The 24,422-nt window shown below is 37.9% G+C and overlaps 1 protein-coding gene across 1 annotated transcript in view; it reads right to left on the reverse strand.

The window, feature by feature from the left end:
* hcn2b (hyperpolarization activated cyclic nucleotide-gated potassium channel 2b) overlaps positions 1–24,422 on the reverse strand; it is a 72,593-nt gene that overhangs the window by 9,247 nt on the left and 38,924 nt on the right. Inside the window, exons 5-6 of the mRNA XM_041791906.1 lie at positions 6,117–6,263; positions 4,394–4,634 (exon numbers count right to left, since the gene is read on the reverse strand). Coding sequence (XP_041647840.1) covers positions 4,394–4,634; positions 6,117–6,263 — 388 coding nt within the window. The remainder of the gene's footprint in view (positions 1–4,393; positions 4,635–6,116; positions 6,264–24,422) is intronic.

A 24,422-nucleotide genomic window follows, 5' to 3' on the forward strand; every position in this document is an offset into this window, starting at 1 on the left:
GTTAGTAGTCTGAATGTGTATTTTTTTAGTTTTGGGACGGTGATGAGTGATTAATTTATGGGTGGTTTATTCATGCAGTGGGTGTGTATCCAGTTTAACCTGCTGCTGGTAAAACAGAGCATTTCCTTGAGCACTATTATAGCAATATCAGGTGTGTGATGGAAGCACTCTCTATATTTGGAGATGTGCAGCTATGCTCCATTTCATTCAGATGTCCCCCCTCCTTCCTTCTGTACAATCTTCTATCTAGCATTTTTCCTCAATGGGCTGGAGCTGAATGTTGTCTTGACAACCACATGACCTCCTTTTCCCTACCTGAAGGGCTAGCCCTCACTGACTCTGTGGAAAAGGAGAAAAATAAAAAAAACGTAGGAGGCTTTATTAAGAACATGTTCTAGAGCACGGTGCAATACAGGACCAATGCTGCCATGATTAAATAAAGTGATTTAAAAGTATAAATAAGAGCAAAAAAAAGTTCAATTTTAATGCACAACAGACAATAAAGGATTATTTAGAATAGTCTGAGATTTATTTGAGAGTGAAATTTCTTTGTAAGCAGAGCCAGGCAAGCTGTTTCTTCCCTTTTCCTGTCTTAATTTCTCAAGATAAAGTGGGGGCCTGCCATGGCTTCAAATATACATTACAGATGTGAGAGTATAACCCCCCCCATATCATCCTATAATGTTTAAACATTTTCACAGTTCAAAGATCGTAGACAGAGCATGGAGATAGGATTGAGGCCACAGCTGTGTTTCTTCCCACAGACACTGTCTCTATAGAACAGATGCCCACTGTACACTCACAGTACACTCAAATAAATACAGGATGTACTTTAACTGCATGGGTTTGATTCATGGTATTGTTGTATGACCTTCACTCTGGCCATATATTCTCCTCATTTTAAAGGATTTATATTTCCCCAGTTTATTAATACATGTTAGCCTGCGCCCATGACAGATGCTTTACAGCTTACTATTCTATATTTTTGTTTCAGGTGTGCTTGTGTAACGGAATCAACAGCCGTAGCGTGCACTGAATAAAGCCCTTTATCTGAACTATGACAGCTGGTCATCATTTCACTCTCTGTTGATAAAGGATTAGGTGATTTTGAGCGTTGTTGTACTCGTCAAATGTCAGTGGAGAGAAAAGTGTCGTTTATAGGAGGATTTCCCCTACATATCAATTTCTTACCTGGCATTTTTATTCTTATTGTTATTTGGGATTCCTGATCTTAAAGCATTCTGGGATAACTCACAGCATTAGCCAGGAAGGCCATTTTAAACAGCTTTTATCCCTCATTGTGTAAAATTTTTTCTATGAAACAAGAAACTATTTAGTACACCTTGCGGGTGTGGGCTTCTATTGAACACAGCCCTTAGAGTCAGGGGGTGAGGGTGAGACAGATACTGCTGCAGCTCAGAGACCTCTCTGGCACAGCCCTCTCCCATACAGACCTCCGGCCTCTGTCTGATGGCAGCAGGTATTTACAATGGCAAGATCACTGTGTCAAAAATGCGAAAAAGCTAATTGGAAATGATTGGTTTATATTGATGTGGGTGGGGGCTGTTATTATTTGTTTTATTATTTGTATAATATAACCTTTCAGTTGGTGATTCATGGTGTTGTACACATTTAGAAAGTTTGCTAAAAAGACAAAGAAGTAGTAGAATAAACTGTGGGCTGGGGTAAACCTCTTAAGTAACCAAGAAAGAAAAAAAACATTTTGTTTGTTTACCAAAAATGGAGTCAGAGGTCATTAAGTAGCTACAAGTAAATAAGTGAGGTTGGTGAGGTTTGGGAATGGGGGAGGAGTTATTATTCATTATGGTAGGGGCGTACAGCAGATGGCAGAGAGTAAGGTCTATCACAAGTACGCAAAACATGAATATCGTACAGCAACAGAGCAGCAGCTTCCATTAGCACTTTATGTTTTGACGTTACATCTACTGTTTCCTCAGCATCAAGAAATTTACCATGCCTGTCATAATACAACAAAATTCAACAGACTGCAGCTTTAAAGAACATGAAACTTGGTGCATTGTTCTGCCAGAGAGCAAAAAAAAAAAAAAAAAAAAAAAAAAACCCATCACAATCTACTTCTTTCTCTTACTAATTTAGACGTTTGACCACAAATTCACACAGCACTTCGACACTGCTGTGGTTACATCCCGGTACCTCTGTGAATCAAACCCACTAATAGTTTTTGTATATAAATAGAGACCAGCAGAGTCCTCCCTGTTGGCAGGATTACTCTGAACCATCCATGTTTGACATTACTAATGGCCGCTTCATCACAGTTGAGCTGTGTTAATTAGCTGTTATTAATTGGCTGTTGGTATGTGTGGTGTTTATGTGCCTCTGTGAGTCATGTATCTGTGCCACTCTGCAGACACCCTGGGATTCTGGCACATTAGGACTTGAGTCTTCAGGAGAGGACACCAGATGTTAAAAAGGCAGACAAAACTGTCAACCCACATGACTGAAATAAGTGTTCAGGTTTGTGTGTGCATGCCTGAGTGGGTTTAAGTCACAGAGACACCACATATTTCTAAACAGCCACAGAGATAGGCTTCGGTATCAAGGCTTTTGAATGCCTTTTTCTCCATACACTGTCTGTGTACTGCCCAGTTCACATTCATTAAAAAAAGACAACAATAAAAATATTTTTTAATATGCAGAGGAGAGGTATGAAACCTCTCCAACAAGATTAAAAAGAATCAAGAAGATTTCATTCATAAAACAAGATAATTCTACTTTTCTATGTTTTGATACAATGTGAAAAGAATATACAGGTGCATCTTAACAAATTACAATATCATCAAAAAGTTGATTTATTTCAGTAATTTAATTTAAAAAGTAGAACTCATGTCATATAGATATATTACACACATACTGGTATATTTCAAATGTTTACTTCTTTTAATTTTGATGACTATGGCTTACAGACATGAAAACCCAAAATTCAGTGTCTCAGAAAATTAGAAAATTTCTTAAAACCAATAACAATTATTTTTAACACAGAAATGTTAGTCTACTGAACATGTAGAGCACTCAATTATTGGTCAGGGCTACTTTGCATGAATTACTGCAGCAATGCAGTGTTGAATGGAGACAATCAGTCTTTGGCACTCTTGAGGTGTTATGGAAACCCAGGTTGCTCTGATAGTGGCCTTCAGCTCTTTTAGGTTTGCTGGCCAATCAAGCCCTGGGATAACATGCTCCTTGAACCAGGTATTGGTGAATTGGCAGTGTGGGCAGGTGCCAAGGATTGCTGGAAAATAAATCAACATCTGCTTAATCTTGATAATAGCAGAGGGGAATGAAGTATATGGAGGGTATAAAGTGCTTTACAACTTCCTGGTAGATGGCTGCACTGACCTTAGGCCTGATAAAACACAATGGACCAACATTTGCACATGACTGGCTACCTAACCATCACTGACTGTGGAAACTTTATACTGGACCTCAAGCAACATGGATTCTGTGCCTCCCCACTCTTCCTCCAGACTCTAGAACCTTGATTTCCAAATGACATGCAAAATTTACTTTCATTTGAAAAGAGGACTTTGGACCACTGAGCAACAGTCCAGTTCTTTTTCTCCACAGCCCAGGTAAGACGCTTGTGATGTTGTCTCTGGTTCAAGAATGGCTTGGCACAAGAAATGTGACATTTGCAGCCCATGTCATGGATGCAACTGTGTTTAGTGGCTCTTGAACCACTGACTCCAGCTGTAGTCCACTCCCCAAATTCTTGAATGGGCTTCATTTCTCAAGCCTCTCAAGGCTGCGGTTAACGCTAATGCCTGTGCACATTTTTAAAATATTTTTTACCACATTTTTTCCTTCTATTCAACTTTCAATTAACATGCTTGGTTGGATACAGAACTCTGTAAACAGCCAACTTCTTTAGCAATGACCTTTTGTGTCTTACCCTCCTTGTGCAGGGTATCAATGATCGTCTTCTGGACATTTGTCAAGTCAGCATTTTTCCCCATAATTGTGTAGCCTACTGACCCAGACTGGGAGACCATTTAAAGGCTCAGGAAACTTCTGCAGATGTTTGGTGTTAATTAGCTGATTAAGTGTGACACTACGAGCCTCCACTATTGAACTTTTAAAAAATATTCTAATTTTCGAAAATACTCAATTTTGGGTTTTCATTAGCCGTAAGCCATAATCATCAAGTTAAAAGAAATAAACACTTGAAGCATATCAGTCTGTGTGTAATGAATCTTTATAAAATATGAGTTTTACTTTTTGAATTGACTTACTGAAATAAATCAACTTTTTGATGATATTCTAATTTATTGTGATGCACCTGTAAGTCAGTAGAAAAAGAGAATGAAAGAACTGTAACAGATGAACTTAAAATGCAAAAGTAAATGAGCAGTACCTCCGAAGTAGGAGCCATCCATCAGCTTCATCCCGGTGCTTCCTTTGGTGAGGACACTGACCACCCCGTGTTGAATGAAGTACATCTTCTTTCCGATGGTACCCTCTCTGATGATGTAGTCTCTGGGCTGGAAGACTTCAAATCTCAGTTTGGTCAGCATGGCTGTCACAAAGTTTGGATCAGCGTTGGCAAACAGAGGCATAGACGCCACAAGCTTACGGCAGTTAAAGTTGACAATCTCCTACACAATGTTGGGAAAAAGAAAGGGATCATAAGGTTGTACTCGATAAGCTTTAGGTGTGTTATACAGATACAAGTTTAAAGGCCTCAACTGCATTCTGTTGACAAGTGCACCATTGCAAAATGTTTTTTTACAGTAGTTTAAAAAAATAGAACAGTTGATGAGATTTCTCTTTGTTTTTGGTTCACACAACCAGTAAAGCCCTCAATATTAGAAGTTACTTAGTGTTAACACATGATGGTTAGTGCTAATCATTCTTATTTTTATGTCTGAAATAACCTCCAGCGCTTGAAAAGAAGCAAATGAGGAGTAGTAAAAAACCTGCTGTTCCTTGAGCCTCCACTTGAGGCTGGCTATAAAGCCAAGAATTCCCATCAGGGCCCTTATTAAAATGTCTGGTTTTATAGCAGAGATAAACATGATTACTGTGCGGTACAAAAATAAATAAATAAATAAATAAATAAATAAAAAGGCACCCTACAACAGTTCATTTTTAAGAAACTCTTCAGATAATATTCTTTTAGTTATTCATCTGTTTTGATTTGATAAAGTCTCAGAGTTATTCACACATTTGCAGAGCTGAGGGCATGGCGGGGCTGATTGACAGGTGGGCACATTGTAGCTGTTTGCTGGAGGCTTAAGGCCAGCTTCTGTTCCCTCTGCTTGCCTTCTTCCAGACCAATCAAAAATTAGGCTGAGACAGCATTTCAACTGGAGCTTAGATTCTCTGCTTGAGCCCGACCCTGCCCGTGGCCTGGAGCAGGGTCAAGCCAGGATCTAACCCCTTTCTTTGGAGCCCTTGGCACCCTGTTGGACAAATCAGCATAGCTAGATTTTACCCTCTATTTTTGATATTCTATTTTCCCTTTATTAATAATCCTTAACATTCAAATTAAGTAATAAACTATGTATTCAGGTCAGTTTGTACATGCTTCCATCTTGCACAAAGTCAGGTCTCATCTGAGCATATTTCTCTGAAAAGGGTTAATTTGTAAAAAGAAAAAAATTGCATTGACCATGACTGATTTAAAAAAATCTATAAAAGGGTGAAACATCCAAGAGTGAATACTTTTAGCATTGTATATTTAGTTCTTTTGTCACTTAACTTGAACTGCTCTTGAACTTAGATGACTTTGCTTACTGTTAACTGCACTTCACAGTTTTTGTAGGTTGCAGAAATCACAACTACTGAGTGTGGCAAAAACAGTTAAAGTAAAAATAACTCCTAACCTTTCAGTTGCTTTCTTTTATTTTCAATATATTGAGGAAACAATTCATTAACTCCCTCCCAGTGAGCAAATGTGTTAATAATAGATACAAAGGCTTGGAATGACCTTTCAACCACTGAGTTATGAGAAAGAAAACCGTAACAGAGCACCATAATGAATTTATTCCACTCCACTTACTCGCTGGAGATTTGAGAAGTGTGTGCATTTGTGGGTGAATGAGCACATTATAGAGGATGCTCGGGTGTTTTCATACCTCTCGCAGAGGCTCATTAAGCTCCTCAAGGATGCTCTCCTCATCGAACATCTTGCCTTGGTATCTGTGCTCGTAGTAGTCATGGATTTTCTGTCGGAAGTCGGCCGGTAGCTTGTGGAAGGACATGTACTGCTCCACTTGTTTGTACTAGGAGAAAGACAGAGAAATGAGAAACAGAGATGACGATAAAAACAGAAAGTTATACCAATGAAAAGAGGACTCAGCAAAGATTTTAACTGTGGAAGACGTTTGTGACAGTTTTCATATAATTATCATGATAACTTTACTATTTAAGTCAGACTTACAACAAGCACCCCTCATTTAAACTTGAAAACTGCTCTTTTTATGATCAACTATGCATCTGTGCAGTTATTAAATTATACTCCTCTGCCATTTAAAAGATCCTTCGACCCATATACCTCATAGCTTTGAGAGGAAAAACAGTGATGAAGCTGTTAAGAAAACATGGCAGCTCTGCTAAGACCATGAGGATTCATCATGCTCTGCTGTGTTTAAAAAAGATGCAGCTATTCTCTTTCTATCTTTTCTTCTTTATTGAAGGGTAAACCTACAGACGTTGTGGGTAAATGTCTCTCTTACCACTGTTTATCTTTTATGAGGAATATTGATGTGAAACAACTCCTACACCATCTATGATAAAAAGTCACAGGTAAATTATTAAATGGAAGCAGTGGGCATTTCTGCACATGAGCTACTATTCTTAGCTGGGATGATGTTTGTATCGAATGTTGAAATAACAAAGACCTTATTATGTGGCTAGAAAAGGGCTCAAAATGGAGCTTGGTTGCAGAACATCATAGTGTTTGCTCATCCCAGTACTTCACATTATCATATATATTCACAATGTTTATCTCCATCAAATGCAGCCTCAGTGTCCACCTATCTCTACGCATTATGATGCCCCATAACACATTTCATGGCTGAATTCCCTGTGAAAATAGCAGCCTCTGGATCTACTGTATAGGATGTAAAATTGCAGGGCACTGTGTCAGCTGAGTGATACAATTTGCAATCATTGTCCATCAACTGTACACCAGTACAGCAATGGGTTTGATTTGGTTTATTTACACTAGCAGATTGGGATTATTACGTATTTTTCCACGTCACACCCCTCTTACTGACATGACCTCTCCTATGGTACAAACAGACACTAAACATCATGAAGTTGACATTGTGGCATTACTTTAAGCTTCTGTATTAAAGAGGTGATTCGTTTTTGTCCCATCAGAAAATAAAAAATAATAAACTAGAAAAGCACTCAGAGAGCGCAGACCTCCGCCATCAGCCCTATCTCCCCAATAGTGAAGAATCCTTTAAAAACATTCCTGGATCCAGACAATGATCCGGATATCTCCCAAAATCTAATTTGCCAATTACTCCCTCCCCAGTGGGGTGGAGACACGGTGAGGCAAAGCACTGGTTTTGCTACCTATGAAAGTCATGGCAGAGGGTGAATATTCCTCCATTCCTCCAAGCATTGTGAGTATTCTCACTACAATTCGCTGTCTTTCTCTCTGTTACGCTCTGACTCGTCTCCTCAACCGGGCGTGCATCTGTCAAACTCTATAAACTCCAAAACTTTGGACAAGTTACTTATGTCCACCATCTCCTGGTGTAAAGTGGTAACAGCGCAGCCCTATCTCCCAATAGTACAGAATCCTTAAAAAAAAATCCTGGATCCAGACCATGATCCGGATCACTCCCAAAGTCTACTCAGTTCTTTCTTATGCCATTTCTGACATTTCCTGAAAATTTTCATCAAAATCTGTCCATGACTTTTTGAGTTACGATGCTAACAAACTAACAAAATAACAAACTAACAAACAAACCCACCCGATCACATAACCTCCTTGGCGGAGGTAATTATCATAGAATCTTAAATTATTAAATACATTTGTAATGATGGTATCCCTCTACAAGCTGCATCCATACATCATAATATCCCATGGTGACTAGCTATTTCCAGTTGTTTTCTCATGACCTTGACTCTTCTATCTCAATCCCCCGAGCTGCAATAGCACAAATGTAGCAATAGACTATTTATCCATAGCAGATCATAGTCTGGTTCATCACAGATACCATGCTTTTCCAATATTGCGAGAAAATTATCCCACTTTTGTGAGAAAACACACTTTTTTATTTGAGAAAAAAAAAAAAACAAATGTATGACTTGATGAGAAAACCTGAGTTTATCCTAAGAAAATGACATAAACAAGTCAAGATCTTGAGAAATCAATTGAAATTAAGTCATGATCCCATGAAAATCAGTGCTGTTATAAAACATAATTGTGTAACAATCTCGCAAAAGATGGAAATTACAAGTTATCATGGGAACATAGAATTATATTTATAATTATTAAACTCCAAAAACAAAACAAAACATCAATTTAACTATGTTGTTGTTCACTGTAAACTGTTCCTTAAATTTATGTCAAACTATGAATCAGACAAAAATCTATTCTGCTGTCTCATTTTATACCTGATAGCCTAAGGAATCTAAAAGAACTTCAGAACTTCACTCACTTAAGCTTTGAGCCAATCCCTTTCAGCCACAACCTCTCTCAATCCAATCATCCTGCAGCTGCCATATTTTAGAATCTGTTCTCTTTCCTTCACAGTCAGTCCGTCGTTTCAGTGCGATCGCTGCAACCCTCCTCCTCCCCAGCCACCTCCATTACATCTCATCAGCATCTGGGTCAAGCTCCTCTGAAATCTACTCCTTGGAAGTCTCTTACTCATCTCATCTTATCTTACTCCTTCCATCACCACCACCACTCCAGGGGGATATCCTATCCTGCTGTCCACCTCACTATCCCCTCAAGTTCATAAAGACATCACGATGGAGTCAATACACGAAAGACATTTCACAATTCCAAATATTGCCAAACATTTCCAAACTTGTAAAATAAATCATTGTTAAACTCGTATAGGTCTCTCCAAATTGAATTAGTCTCAGTCGTCTTAAGGGTAAAATGTTCATTAGTTCTCATCACATTTTAGTTATTTCTACCCTTTGTAATTTTAGTCTAGTTTTGGTCACAGAATACTAAAAAACATTAAAGTCTTGTTCTAGTCAATAAAAAGTCCTTACATTTAAGTCCTTTGTTTAAGTCAAACATTTATTCTGGTAAATCTGGTGCCAAATCAAACTTATGTGTTCTGTGTACGTAGTGAAACCTGAGATCCCTGCTTTCTTCAGCTGAGGAGCAGGAGAGCTACAGATTAGTTACAGTTACCTTTAATCCTTGTTTTAGCCTCATCGATGAAAACTAAACGTACTTTTAGTCAGTTTTTGTCACCAAAGATAAAATTTAAGCTAGTCGTAAGGTCTAACCCTGCACACTGAGTCTGCTGCGTTTCACAGTGGTTTCACTGTGAAAACTCGTAGAACATGAAAATTGTTTTGTACTGCGACAAAACTAAGCGTGTGGCTCTGTCACTCCTAAAAATCACACTGGGTCCATATGCACTGACAGAGAGCTTCATACGGCACCAGCTCCTACATCATAGCCCTGTGCTTAGTTGGAGAAGTGGAAAGCAACTTTTTAATTCAGTCTCTGTTAAGTGGCTGTGAGTAAAAATGTATGCCTTTATCTATTATATACTGTGGTTGATACCCACATAATACAAGGGTAGTCACAGTGTTTAAAGTGAGGTTTTAGTGGAAGAGAGGGAGAGGGAGAGAGAGAGAGGGGAGTGGGTTGAGGGAGTAAGTTGGAAGGAAGCAGCAGGCCAGGCACTGATCAAAAAAAAAAAATGGACAAAAAGTTTGGTGTCATTGTGAAAACATGTTTAGAACAACATGAGATCATTTTTTTTAACGTGCAAAAAATTTGGTTGGAAAAAAACTGATTCAGTATGCAAAGGCCTTTAGTCTTGTCTTTCTCTGGGAAAAAAGGTTGTTGATGAACATTTTAATTCATAGTTTCAGTTGAAGAAAATAACACTGGTACACCATGATTAGGACAGCAAAGATTGGAGATACCATTTTGTATACAGATGTGACAAAGATCAGCACAAACCAAATTCTCATGTGATTAATTCAGTTTGTGTTTACTTTGGCGCCCCCTGTGGACAAAATGGTACCCCTTCATCTCATTATCTTTGCAGGTTTTGTCCAGTTTTAGAAAAAAATCCTTTCTCTAAGGAGTCAAACAGATCACTCTGTATTAATCTTTTCTGTCTTGTCTGGCTTATTGGCTAACCATAAATTTCTTTATCTGGCAAAAACCCCTAGGAATTTGTTTGGCATAAATAAAAAAATAACTGTATATTAAAAAACAAAAGAAAAACAAAAGCCAGTTGCTCCTCTTCCTGATGGTGTTGTTTCAGTATTTTTGTAGTTGATTTAGAGGCATCAGAATTTATTTTAGTCTTTTCCATTACCAGCCAAAAAAGTCACAGACTGATTGCAGCCTGTCAAGCAAAGCTATCATTGTTTAGAGCATACCTGTGGTTTTTGATGTCTGTATTAATCAGTAGAATGAAAACTGTTTCTGCAATCCACTTTAAAGTCAGAAATGCTGTGGCTGGCAGTTTTCATTATTAAAGTAGTAATATTTAAAAGAAAAGTTTTCGGAAGTTAAGCTATCAGGAAAATAAACGTCATAACTACAGACAAGTTGAAACAACAGCTGTAACAGAGACTGGTCAATATGGTGGAAATCCTATGATTTATGTAACAATAAAATCCTTTGGTTCTACTGTAACATTATCAACATCTTGATCATGATATTGATCATGCAATTTCTGGAAAACCAATTCAAACATAGGATCAGTGGCAGCTAGTGTATTATTCTACAACAGGGGCAGAATTACTCTCCTCCCCAGCATTTACATCTGAACCTGTTAGCTTCACGCTAACACATAATGTAAATTGCCATTAATGGGCTAACAGAATTAGCATTGCAATGGATGTAATTTTAACTTAAGAACTGATCAATTTTATTTAACAGTGTTGATTAAAATTGATGGTTTCTTAAGACAATAGATGCTAGGTTAGTTCTTCTTCACTACAGCAGTCTCACTGGTGAAATTATGGTGCAAAGGCTGAATAAATTTAGGTCAAATGATCAGCATGCCACCACACGTGACACTTATTTACACTACTATAAAAGAAGAGGAGGATGGTACAGTTTTTGGTCTGTGAAAAATAAGCCTATTTATGATTTTTATAAAATAAAATCTTGTTTAGCCTGTGGTGTAATAGAACACAGCATGGTCTTTAGCTGCAGCCTCAACGTACTCAGGAATTCAGGAGGAAATCTTTAATCATCTAAAGTGCCGACACCTTCCTGCTGGTGACTCACAACCGACAAATCATGAGGACACGCCATATATGGAGGAGGAGCAGAGGGGGCGCTTACAGTGACCTTGCCTGTTATAGTCGATGACACATGCTTTGGGTATGATGTCCAGCAAATTACATTTTGTCACACTGTAAGGTGATGTATGGGTTAGAGAACAAAATGGAGGCTTGACCCTCGTGGCTCTGGGTGACACAGCAAATCACTGTATCCTTAATACAGCACAGAGTGGCTGTCAGGGAAGGACACCATTAATATCGTGTCCTTACAGGAGGATTTAACCTCTGTTATATGAAACAGTGAGTATTTATTCATGAAAAGAAAAAAGGAACTTTAACTTTTGACTCTGGTGCTCATTTTTCTTTTAACGTTACACTGTTTAAGAGTTTTTTTTGAGGATTTTAATGATGATACCCACAGCAACAGGCCTTTTTTAAAGCAATTTATTAGAGATAAAAGACATCAGCTAAGGCTTACTATGGCACACACTGACATTGTTTTAGGTTGGACCAGCAGCATGAGAAGCATGGAGCGTTCAAAATTAGAGGCTGCATTTTAGATGTATGTGCATGATAAAGACAAAACTCTGTAAGATGGCTGCTGGTAAGTCCTAGGATTGAATTTTGACCAATGCATATGCTCTGCCTCTTTAGCTCTTACACACTGACTGATTCCTATAGATCAGTGGTTTCTAACCTTTCTTTTGAAAAGCTGAGCCCCTTCAATGACCCACACAGAAAAGTGATATATTACTGTCAAAATTCTACATCAATTTTAATAGTGTCATTGCTGAAACCTTAAGAAAAAAGTCTAAACACGTTCTCGCTAAAAAACAAACTACTTAGCAAGTGCTATTTCATAAAGGAAGTTGATATATGCTAATTAAATTCTGACAATTTTGTTGGTAACCCCCTTGGGCACTGATAATCAACTGGCAGCCCAGGGCCAAATCAGGCCCCTCAAAGCTTCCTGTCTGGCCCCAGGAAGTTAACTTCAGAAAAGCAGGAAAAGAAAATGTTGTGGTATTAAGATTGTCTTTTGGCTTTAAATGTCTGCAACTGTTAAATCCACCCCAAAAACAATTAATATTCAAACAGTTGGCCAGATAAAGTGGTGAAAAGGAGTTAGAGAGTGGCAAAAATGGGTGATTAGCATCCAAACGGTTGTGGAGTGGCACAAAGGGACAAAAACTTGCAGGAAAAGTGGTGAAAAGAGGTTAAAATGTGGCAAAACACTAGTATAAAAGGAATGAGGGGCAAAAATTATATTAAAAAATGGGTTAAAAGTGGCACAAAAGGCGAAAAGAGTAATGAAAAGTGGCAAAAACAGACAAAAGTGGCAAAATGGATAAAGGAGGGATATGACAGGCAAGAAAAGAGGTTTAAACGAGTTAAAGAATGGAGAAAAATTGGTTAAAGAGGCAAAAAAGGGCAAAAACTATCAAAAAGGAGTTAAAAGTGGCACCAAACATTGCAGAAATGGCAGAATGAAGCACTGAAGTAGTGAAAGGTGTGAAACATGAGTTCATATTGTTGCTAAATCATAATTGTTGAGGCCTGTTCTCTGGGATTTTCAGGAGCCTAGCCAATTCTGAGGGCATGCCTGTCTCCTTCTGGTCTAAGGCATTACAGATAGGAATAGATCTCACTGGTTATGCCTAAAAATGTCCTGTGTTTTGAAAGAATATACAAATACTAATAAAATAATATGTTAAATAGAGGAAATATTGATTTAATTTTTCTTTATTTGGAAGTCCGGCCCCCAGAGACTCTGTCAAGACTACATCTGGCCCTTGCCCTAGGGGGTCCCAGACCCCAAGTTGGTAATCAATAATGTCAACAAAGCTTGTTGAAATGACTGTGGACAATATTTCTTGGACTACAAGTGGAAATTAACTGGACAGTCTGGCTGCAGACTTCACCCTCATACGATCTCTCTTCCAAACCATACTGTGAAACACCTCATCTGTCAGGTAGGAAAAATATGTTCAAACTTTAAAACACTAACATTTTAGGGTAATGTTAAAGTAAGGGTTAGAATAAAGAAAGTTAAAAACTGATTTAAAAATGGTTTATAAAGCCTTCTAAGAAATCTGCTTACATGAAAAAATTGTCCTACACAAAAACACTATAACGCAGCTAACATAACTAAGGCTAAAGCTAATGAGGCTAAGTTAGCTATGTCAGCTTTAGGATATGCAGGTAATCTTGTTGAAGACGGTACACCTTTTACAGTTTTGAAAGTCTCATAAACCCATAAATGATTCACATAAAATAGCTACATAGCTGAAGCTAAAGCTGATGAAGCTATGTTAACTTATGCTATGTTTGATAAAGCTAACTTAGCTGCATTAACTACATAGCTATGTTACCTAAGTAACTACCTACGTAACTACCTATGTAGTTACCTACATAACTATGTACATAGTTTGATAATGTAAACTTAGCTGCGTTAGCTACGTAAAAATTTTACCTGCATAGCTTACTTCACTACATTACCATTAGCCATTTTAGCTAAAGATCACATTGCTAAAGCTAATGCAGCTACACTGGCTTAGAAGTAGAAGTAATGTTTACTACGTAGTATCGCTAGCTTAGCTTTAGCAATGTTAACTTTAGCTAACAAAGCTAAAGTGAGCAACTGTTCATGCAACTACTTCTAAAATGGGTCTATACATAAATAAAACTTTAAAAGGACATATGTTGTAACAGGATTTACATGAAATTAAAGCTAAAGGCCCAAAACTGTATTCTTGATCACATATTTTGTGTTCACTGTAGTTGTTCCTTCAATTACATTAAAGCTTGTCACTGAATCTTTGTAGTTTAAAGATTTATTTCTCTCCTCTTGGGGTGTTGTTAAGCTGCTGAAACCCCATGTTTCCTTATACCACTGTTTCATTAAAAAAAAGCATTTCAACATCATAGCAATAGGGGACCGTGATTGTGAAGAGATTGTAAGAAAAAAATTTATCATCCCATCAATTTCACTCCAGGAAAGCAACAATTAGAGGCCATTTGTATATAGCTATGGTGTTTGAAGCTGCTCAGTTGCCCACAGGTCACAACTAAAGCCCACTTCTTTCAATCATCCTGGACTTAAGACAGGTGAGTCATAGCTGAAACACATGTTTAAGGAGGCAGATTTTTTAAATTGAGCTGCAAACCCTTCCAGCCCATACATGGGTTAATGCAGCAGTACCCAAACGGACCAGAAGAGATGCACTGCAGGTGAGAAAACACATTTCCATGCCGTGCTGCGATTTACCTTCATTGTAAACACTGACACCCACTGACACATGGTAGAGTTCAGCTAGTGAAGGTGTAGTCTGCCTGGCTCTGCTCTACTTGCATGCAAAAGACCATGGAGCTCAATCTGAGCTGCTGTGTGTCACAAATCACTCTGTTATACACATCTTTTATTTATGTGCCACTGTGGCTGGTAGGTTGAGCATCAGTTGCATCAGAGCTGCTTTGTATTTGAACCATAATTAGATGCATTTTGACTAGTAATGGCAAATTTACCAAAATCGTGGCATGGCAAAATGTAATACCAGTGATGTAATACACACAGAATCTATTTCTTTACTCTGAAATAGTAATGAGTAAAAATTTTTGAGCTGCCTTCTCCAAAATACAAAAAACCCTCACACATTTCACTTCAACTTCACCAGTTCCTCCCAATTGGTCATGTGTCACTTACAATGAAGATGCTGCTGACTACAATATCTGGCTATTTCAATCAAGCATGGGGATAAACTGGGAGGCTCATATTAAATGCCTCCTGCCTCAGGCCTTAGAGTGCGGCACTCTCAATTAGACTGACATGACATCTCTCTCTCTCTGGTCTCCTTACTTATTTAAAAGTATTTGTTGAAGGAGTTCAGTAGAGTTTTATTAACTCTCTGATTTTTCAAGCATTAGCTTAGATTAGCGACATTGTCACTCAGAGTCAGGGGAGCCTTCGACTCTCAGGCTCTTGGTTAAAAAAAATATAAACACATTTCGTGAAGCTAAAATTTATGAAACATAAATGAAAGGAAAACAAAAATCTACCGTTCATGCTGAGGTAACACTAGGTCATGCTTGTTGTTGTATGGGAATAAAACAGAGAGGATGATAGAAGAAATGATGGGTGTCTAGCACCCGATTAGATAATGGTCTGACTCGGTGACACACGTGTATGAAAGCTCTAAGCTAATCTTCATACTTTCAGCCAGTGGATATTTACCATTAAGACAGCAAGTTACCAGGAAATACACCTCAAAGTCTTGTCCAAATCTTATTTATCCACCTGTTCAATCAAAAACAAGTAAAGATCAAAGCTGAGATAGTCTGCAAATGTATAAAAATGCACTCTAATAAGGCTACACCCTTCTTTCTGTACTTGAATAAACCAACAAATGCATTACATCTCTTGAATCCAATCCCTTTTCTTAGCCTGTGGACTTAATTCAAAAGCGGGGTGGGTAAGCAGGGAGCGTTTTTATGGGACATAAAGCCCCTCGTTGGTGGCTTGTGAACATGATGCATGGCTGTCAGCGTAAGCTGCCACAGAGGAGAGGGAGAAATTGAATTGGCCCTCGTATTAATGGGCCATGTCACCGAGCGTCAGAGCTCACGATGTGACAAGTCTTATATCTCTGTGTATGTGGTTGTGTGTGTGGGGGGGTGTGTGGGTGTAATGTCCTGAGTGTATAGGACCTCAGCTGACTTCAGTGGTATCTGTTAGCTCATTGGCTGAAGACTGGAGTACACACACATAAACAAACCTTTAGGCAGAAATGCGTCACAAACACGTTCATGCACTCGCTACATTTCCTTGTGCGTGCTTATGACTGCATGAAGGGACTGAAAAATATAAGCACAGCTTAAACAAACAAACTATTTGAGACACTTTCTTTTTCGTGTAGGGCAATGATGACATGATATCCAAAACTACAAAAATATTAGTTTACTGAATAAAAAAAACATCAAAGAAGAAAAGTGTTCAATGCTTTGTCAAAAAGACAAATTTAAAAATGTCTATTTTAATTTTACTTGGGGCGCGCAGAGGGTCGAGTGGTTTAAGACACACCATGTATGCAAGCGGCCTGGGTTCGAATCTGGCCTGTGTCTTGTTGCAGCATGTCTCTTCCCACTCTCGTCCCTGTTTCCGAATCTATCCTCTGTCCTCCTCTATCAAATATGTCTTCCTCTATCAAATAAAGGCACAAAATGCCTAAAAATAAATCTAAAAAAAAAAAAAAAAAAAAAATTGACGCTATTGGTTGCTAGGAGTAGGCTAGAACAGTGGTTCCCAACCTGGGGACCTGGCACCCCTGGGGGGTGCCAAAGATCTCAGGGGGGCAAGGGACCCTGTCTACTTTGAGGTTTAGATTTAGATGTACATATATATCTTTTATTGAATTGTGATTAGCAACATAATGTATTAGGTCCAACCTTAAAGTTTTTTTTTTAAATGAAGAGAATCTGTTAATTTTTAAGCAAAAAGTTAATTTTTTGGGGGGGGTAAAAAGTTTTTTATTTACAAGAAAAAACCTCAGAAAGTCTGAGTTTAAAACATACGTTATTCACAAGAAAATGTGCTAATTCCAAGTTTATAAAGTCTTAAATTTGAACAATAGAAACTCAAAAATGCCAAATTTTAAAAATCCTACATTAACAATAGTGTTAGGCCAATAATTTACAAGAAATCAAACTGAGAATAATGATTGAATTTTTTTTTTTTTTTTTTGGGGGGGGGGTATAATCTAGAAAAAACAAAGTTTTGGTTCACTTACATTTATAACTTTTAAAGTACAAAAAATATCTACTTACTTGTAAATTGTCAACTTTTGCAACTTGAGAATTTAGAGATTAACAAATCCTCTTTATTGTTGTTTTTAAGAGTGGCCCTAATACACTTGTAATGATGAATAGTTTATACATTGATTTTTGTCAAGAGCAAGTGTATGTGGACCTTTTATTTACAGATTCTGTCAATGAAAACAATTAAATCTGATTGGAATTTTCCAAGTGGGTCCTGGGGGGCTTAGCTTTTCCAAGGCCCTGGTAAGGGGGGCCCTAAGGAAAAAAGGTTGGGAACCACTGGGCTAGAACATGGATGTGGCACTATAGTCATCCTAACTCATGTTGGTGGTGCCAGCTTTTGCTATGTAGCATTAAAAACAACTTCAGTCCCCTAAGATTTTAAGGGTTTCCCCCATAATATCATTAATTCTTGATTCCTCACAATGATGCTTACAGTTTGATTGAAGTTAACATGAATGGAAGCTAAATGGCTTTATAAGAAGTTAACAGGGGTATAAAGGAAAGAGAGGATGACGTCTGACAGTGATGACAAGGCATAAAGAGATGAAGTTTCCTCTGGCAATCAATGGATTGTCTTATCATCTGATCTTAAGAGGTGAAACTGACAACAAACTGTAGATATAAATACATTAGTCCTGCATTTAACCTTTTAAAGAATTTTTAGAGTCTCCAGTGAATCAAATAACATAATGTACCATTAAAGGACTGTCTGGCCTTACATCAATTGTGCAGAATCATTGTAATGTGATGGTATTGTCACATGGATTGTATAATATCATATCTGTCGATGCATCTGTTCAGACATAAATGGAAAAGGCCTTTCCCCACAGACCGTGTTCAACTAGCGGCCATACAGTTGTGTCAAGAGAGGCCACCTTGTCCAAAATGCAAAGTAACTTAATATTCATTCAGGTCTCACTATATATTTGTTAACAGATTAAGAGAAGCAAGCTAAGGATTTGAAGTGAAATGTATCTTCATGGACAATATTGCTCCCATTGCAGATTATTCTTTTTGATAGTGTTCTTGGTTTCCATCAACTTAAGTATTATAATGCATCGTTATATGACCTTTTTTTTAATGTTTAATGTAATTTTTGTTATATATATACCATCAACCTGCCAGGAGACTACAGATGGACATTAGCCCATTGTTACAATCTGGCACTTTAACATGTTCATGTTCATTAATGTGCATTGTCCCTTAGGACTGAAAATAGGATTAGTCACAATCAACCAGTCAAACATCAAGTTGATCTTTTCCTTGAAATGGCATAATTATTTTAGAAATTATTTATGACTGTTTATTTTTTTTCCAAGTCAAAAACTTCAACCAAAAGAAAAAAACAATTTACATTATTATTACAAATACATTATTAGTCTTGTAAATAGCAGAAAATAACTTTAACTTTGAGTCCTCATGCTCGCTTGTCTCTTTCTTGAGCTTACAACCTTATTTGACTCACTTTCAACAAGGGCTGAGAAAATTCCTCGAATTATTCAGGTGATGTGATTCTTTGTGAATTGAAAAAATTCTTGAGGCAAATGATCTGCCTTGAGGCTTCACTTAAATCAGTCTTGTATTCATATACGCAGATCTCTGAGTTTACGCGCTGCCTTCATGACTCGCTGGTGTGAGACAGTGCTCAGTTTGTGTCTGCAGACTTCAGGGCATTTCATAAACTTTTCTGATTGACCCGACAGTTTTACAGAAAACCGTCAGGCATCACGATTCAAGTCCTGCTGTGGTGCATTCCCTATCTCCCTCTCTTCCACATGCACACGATATATATTTAATCATAAATTATTTAAATTCCATGCACTGACGTCTTGATTACAGCGTATTTTTCAAAATGTTTCAGCATCCTGAACAATTTGATAAGACTTATATTGATACTGAATTGACACTAATTAAAGAGAAACATGCTATTGCCACAGACAGTGACTGAGACTAAATAGGTTCAAGTTCATCGGCATACAGTCAGGATTCAACAGGTCATAGAAGCAGCGTTAACCCTTAAAATTTGTTCTCCATGTCAGTGGATGGTCTTAAAAGCTCAGATTATTATGGTGGATGAACTCACAAACAAAAATGTGCAAAAATTAAAAGTGAACACCCTTTGAAAAATAGACCATATTCCTGTAATCTAAAGGTTCACCTTTCAGACATCATCAGACCGCTGTGTGAATGATGGAGCTTTATTCTTGCTATAATGTGAAATATTACATTTATGCATAAAGTAGAGGATGTTAAAATGCTTAAGTGTCCCTTTACTTTAATGACACATTGGAGAATAGAAATAAAATACAATAGAAGAAATGAAGTGTCAGAACCAAAAATGTCCTGGGAGAGGATCCCTAAAACCCCAAATATGGCAAGATCTAATGTAATCATTTAACTTCCTTTCCTTGTAACTTTAGTAAATGTAAATTGCCATCAGAACTTCATTGCATGTTGTAAAAAATATTTTCTTTAGAGAGTCTATTAATATCAATTTTTAATATAAAGTAGTCCATTTAAGGGGCCCAGCTTCTTATCTCATTTGTCTATTGCTACTTCTCTTAAAAAAGCAAAAGTGATTGGTAAAAAAAAAAACTGCAATATTTCTTATTAGAGTACGTGATTAATCACCAGAAGAATTGATAGAGTACTCGATTACAAAATGAATCAATTACTGTGGCCCTACTTTCAACCATAACAAGTTCTCTTCACTCCATAAAAAGCTGTTTCTCAAGGCACCGGTTGATGTGTCAGGGCCCTGTGGATCTGCAGTCACCACCAAAGGTCCCGGAGGTTACATCTCCCTCCTCTCGGACACTCGCTTTGTTGCTTCAGAGAGGGAGGAAGTGATGAAGGAGGAGTTACAGGAGCGCAGTTACATAATAGCTAATGCCTTCGGTCCATGTGCAGTGTCTGCTGGCAGATGGTGTATTGCCCAACAGTCAAGGGCAAATGGACGGATGAAGCAGGAAAGGGATGGAGGGGTGGAGAATGGACGAGTGTTGTGGAGCAACATGTAATGAAGGCACCAGTTACCTCAGCGTGAGAGAGGGGATGACAAAGGTACACTAAGCTGTTGATATGGATTTATTCTTACTACAGTGGCCTCCTGTTTGTGAGGATTTTGGAACTATAAATATGATATGGCAATATATCACCCCCGTGATACACTTATCATACTTTTGGTGTCAAGTATCAATAATTCAGTAGAAAACAAAATACAGAGCTTCAAAAAGATTTACCTGCCAATTTGACTCACCAGGACTCCAAACAAAGATGCTCTTGACATGAATGAGAATGATATGACAGAAGTTGACTGGTAAAAAACACATTTACAGCCAGATAAAAGAAGACAACAGCGGGAAAATGTCAGCCAATTGTTAAAAGAAGTTAAAGGATGAAGTGTGACATGAGGTGAAACTGACACCGACTTGCAGTGACTTAATAAATTAATCCTGCAGAATTTACTTTTTTAGGGGCTTTTAATATCAAATCTTTGCCATTATATGATTGTCTTACAATATTGATCAGAGAATTAATGTGTCATGACATTACCTCTATCATGGATCATCTGCAGCAGCGGTATTCAACCTTATTCCACCCAAGAGTCACATTGTCTTAAAAATACTTTTGCGAGAGCCACAACCCAAAACCAGGACTTTAAGGTAGATCAATGGATCCACAGTTGAAATGAAATGAAACAATGAATTGGAGGATAATTGTGTGCTTAAATGGGATGCGATAGGCTGCATAAAAATGTCTCTATAGTGTCAGAAGAAAGGATATGTCACTAATAATGAGCATATATATTTTAGATGAATGTAGGTTGGCCTCATGCAGTTATCTCAATCTTCACCCTGGCTCAAGGGGTCTTAAGGTACTAGGTTTGTGTCACTACCTTTGCAGGTTTGGAGAGATTTGATGTGGCATTCTCAGCAGACAGAGTTGATTCTGGCTAGGGCAGAGTTTACACTTTACTGGGACATTCTTACTAGGGATGCACGATATTATCGGCCTGATATTGGTATCTACAGATATTAGCTAAAAAAGGCAAATATCGGTATCAGCAGCTGCCAAAATTTCTGCCGTTATTTACATACATTTACATATTTTGGCCATGAAAATCAGTGTATATCAACTGTAAAATTTGGCCATATATACTAATAAATTAGTGGAGTTTTAGGCTGGACCAACAGACCTATGTAAGTTGAGATTTTTTTAAATTCATCCTCATTCTTCAAACTTTAAAGTGTGTTTAAGAAAAAAAGGACTGAATTTTCACCTCCGCCAAGGAAGTTATGTGATCGGAAGGGTTTGTTCGATTGTTAGCAACATAACTCAAAAAGTTATGGATGGATTTTCAGGAAATTTTCAGGAAATGTCAGAAATGGCATAAGGAAAAACTGATTAGATTTTGGGAGTGATCCAGATCACCGTCTGGTTTCAGGAATTTTTTAAAGGATTCTGTACTATTGGGAGATAGGGCTAATGGCAGAGGCCTGCTCTCTTTGAGTGTTTTTCTAGTTAGTTACGTAAAACATATTTAAATATCTGTATCGATATCAGTATCGGCTAAAATGAATCTGTAGATATCAGCATATCAGATATCGGAAAAAATCCAATAACATGCATCCTTAATTCTTGCTCCCGTTTTACACATAGCTGATGATTTACAGTGATGCAAGTAATGAGATTATTGTTTTGCAGTAGAATTAATGTGGTTACTAAATTAGCAGGAGTAGCGTGTTAGACTACTGCGTTACAGACGTTACGTGATTATAGTAACACGTTACTTTGTACCGCATTATACCCAACACTGCTGCCTAGCCTGCTGGGCTCAAGGGTAGTCAAAGGCATCTGATCATACGGTTAAATATCAGCATAACTGTATTTTACCCCTGATTATGGAATTTTAGTATTTTTCCTCTAACTCCCTCTAACTGTGCAGACCCACTGCACAAATTAGAACTAGTAACACACCGACCAAGCCACTGCTTCTTATGTGACTTGAAGTAAGCTGGTTTTTTGATAAAAAATGTAATCTAAGTATAATACAGAGCAAAACAGATGCAGAACATCAGAGAGCAGAGGTAGGATGCATCAAGGGACTGAGGCCCCAGGATTAGAACCTGCGAGCAATCAGAGGACAACAGCCTTTGCATATGAGGCACCTTTCCCTTCCATTATGGCTAACAAACAGATAAAACTGACTTAAACATAGATAGAGCATCACTCTCTTTTCTCTCTTGTTGCCATTTTTTATATTCCTGTTGCTCTCTGTCAGACACACAGCTAATCACCCTGACTTATATTATGCAGAAGAATAACCAGTATGTAATGTCTAACTCCTGCACTCACATTAGCAGTCTTCGGAGCGTGCAGACAGGAGTAAATGCTGAGTGCTGGAGCTATTATGACATTTCTGTCCTGACCCTGAGCGTGATGCTAACTGTTTACTCTGTCTAATGTCAATACCAGTCCATGCTGTCGCTAACATTTACACTATCTTAGACAAAGAATCTGTTTTGTAACCGAGGCGAGTTCCGACCATAGCTCTGTCTCCAGCCTACTATCTGATGTCAGGCCTTAAGATGGACTGCTGTGCAGCGTGTTCAGAACCGTGGTTAATGAAGAATAAACAGCCAGGAGGGCCCCGAGCAGGACAATATGCTGGATACCGTGACTTTGTCCAGTCTAATGAAGTGCTGCCATTGTTTTTTTTACTTTACAAGCATGCATCATGTAAAAGGAAGAGAATAAGACTGGTGACAAGAATCAGCATAATAGACAGAACAACTATTCATAACTGACACTGACCAGACTCCAGCAAACATTCTCTTAGTTCTTTCCTTGCTCCTGCTGCCTGCTGCTCTTATGTAACAGTGTGACTGTCTAAAAGAATAACATCTTTTCACACCAAAAGTGGGTGTGGCTTTAACTAAGAGACCATTTTCAACCAAGTGTCTTTATACAGAGGTGTCAAGATGTCAGAAAATGCGTAAAATACTGTAAGAGGATATCTATATCCCATATCAAATAAACACATTTTTTTTCTTAATCCATGTACATCCTGAGAGTATGGGTAGTAAGTTGGTAGCAACTGGTAACAGTATTTGTGGTCAGCCAGTCCATTGTAGCTTGTCACTGCATCTGTGGTTTTAAGATTTCTCTCCTGATGAGTTTTGTGAAGCTGCAACTAAAAACACCTCATTTCCTGATATAACCGTTCACAATAAAAGTTTTCCAACAACATAAAAGTAGGCACTTAATTGTGAAGAAATTGTTGGAAATAACATGTTTATAATTGAATTAAGTGAGCTTTAGTGGAGCTACAATTAGAGAACAGTTTACAGAGTTAGTGTTTACAGCCACTTCTTTGACCACAATCAGAGACACAGCCTGCTTCCTTTAATCACCCTGGATTTAAAACAAAATCACCACAAACCGAGTTGATCTATTCTAGCATGTAGCCTGTGTTAAAGCTCAAGATCTACTGACAGAGACACCCTTCAATGGATAACACTCACCTGATGTTGCTGTTTTATAGACATCAATCTTGGAGAGGAGAAACTGTAAACATGAAACCTTCTCTAACAAGAGGAGGAGGCAGTGCTGTTTAATCAGTGAGCATATACTGTAGGGTCATTTGACTCTGCTACTTAAATCTCAGAGCAAAACAGGCAAAAGACATATCTTTACTGCTGTCTGCCATAAATCACTGTTATATAACAGTGGTCCTAAAATTTGGGGTCAGGGACCCCTCGCTGGGTTGTGAGACACTGAGGGGGGTCACCAGATGCCTCCAACAAGACAACATCTGTAAAATACAACAAATGTGAAAAAATGGAAGACTCCCTCAAAGTCATACTGAAAGTAACTGTAATACAAAAAAACATTTATGAGTGAATTTTGACGTATAGTCAATCACTGGCACTGCATTAGAGAGTTCTATGGGCAAAGAAGTCTGCAGACCCAAGGTCTAACAACTTCACCACTGATAGACTCTTCTGAGCATCTTTTAGGTAAAAATCCTTGTTTTTCAAACGTCAGGAAAGCCAGAAACATAACTGATGAGAAACTGGGGTTACACAATGCATAGCATTAATATGTTGTTTGTGCATCGCACACATTCATGCACTGAGCTCAGTATACTCAGTGGTTATAAA

This window comes from Cheilinus undulatus, linkage group 7 (assembly GCF_018320785.1).
Source record: "Cheilinus undulatus linkage group 7, ASM1832078v1, whole genome shotgun sequence".
In the NCBI taxonomy this organism is placed as follows: Eukaryota; Metazoa; Chordata; class Actinopteri; order Labriformes; family Labridae; genus Cheilinus; species Cheilinus undulatus.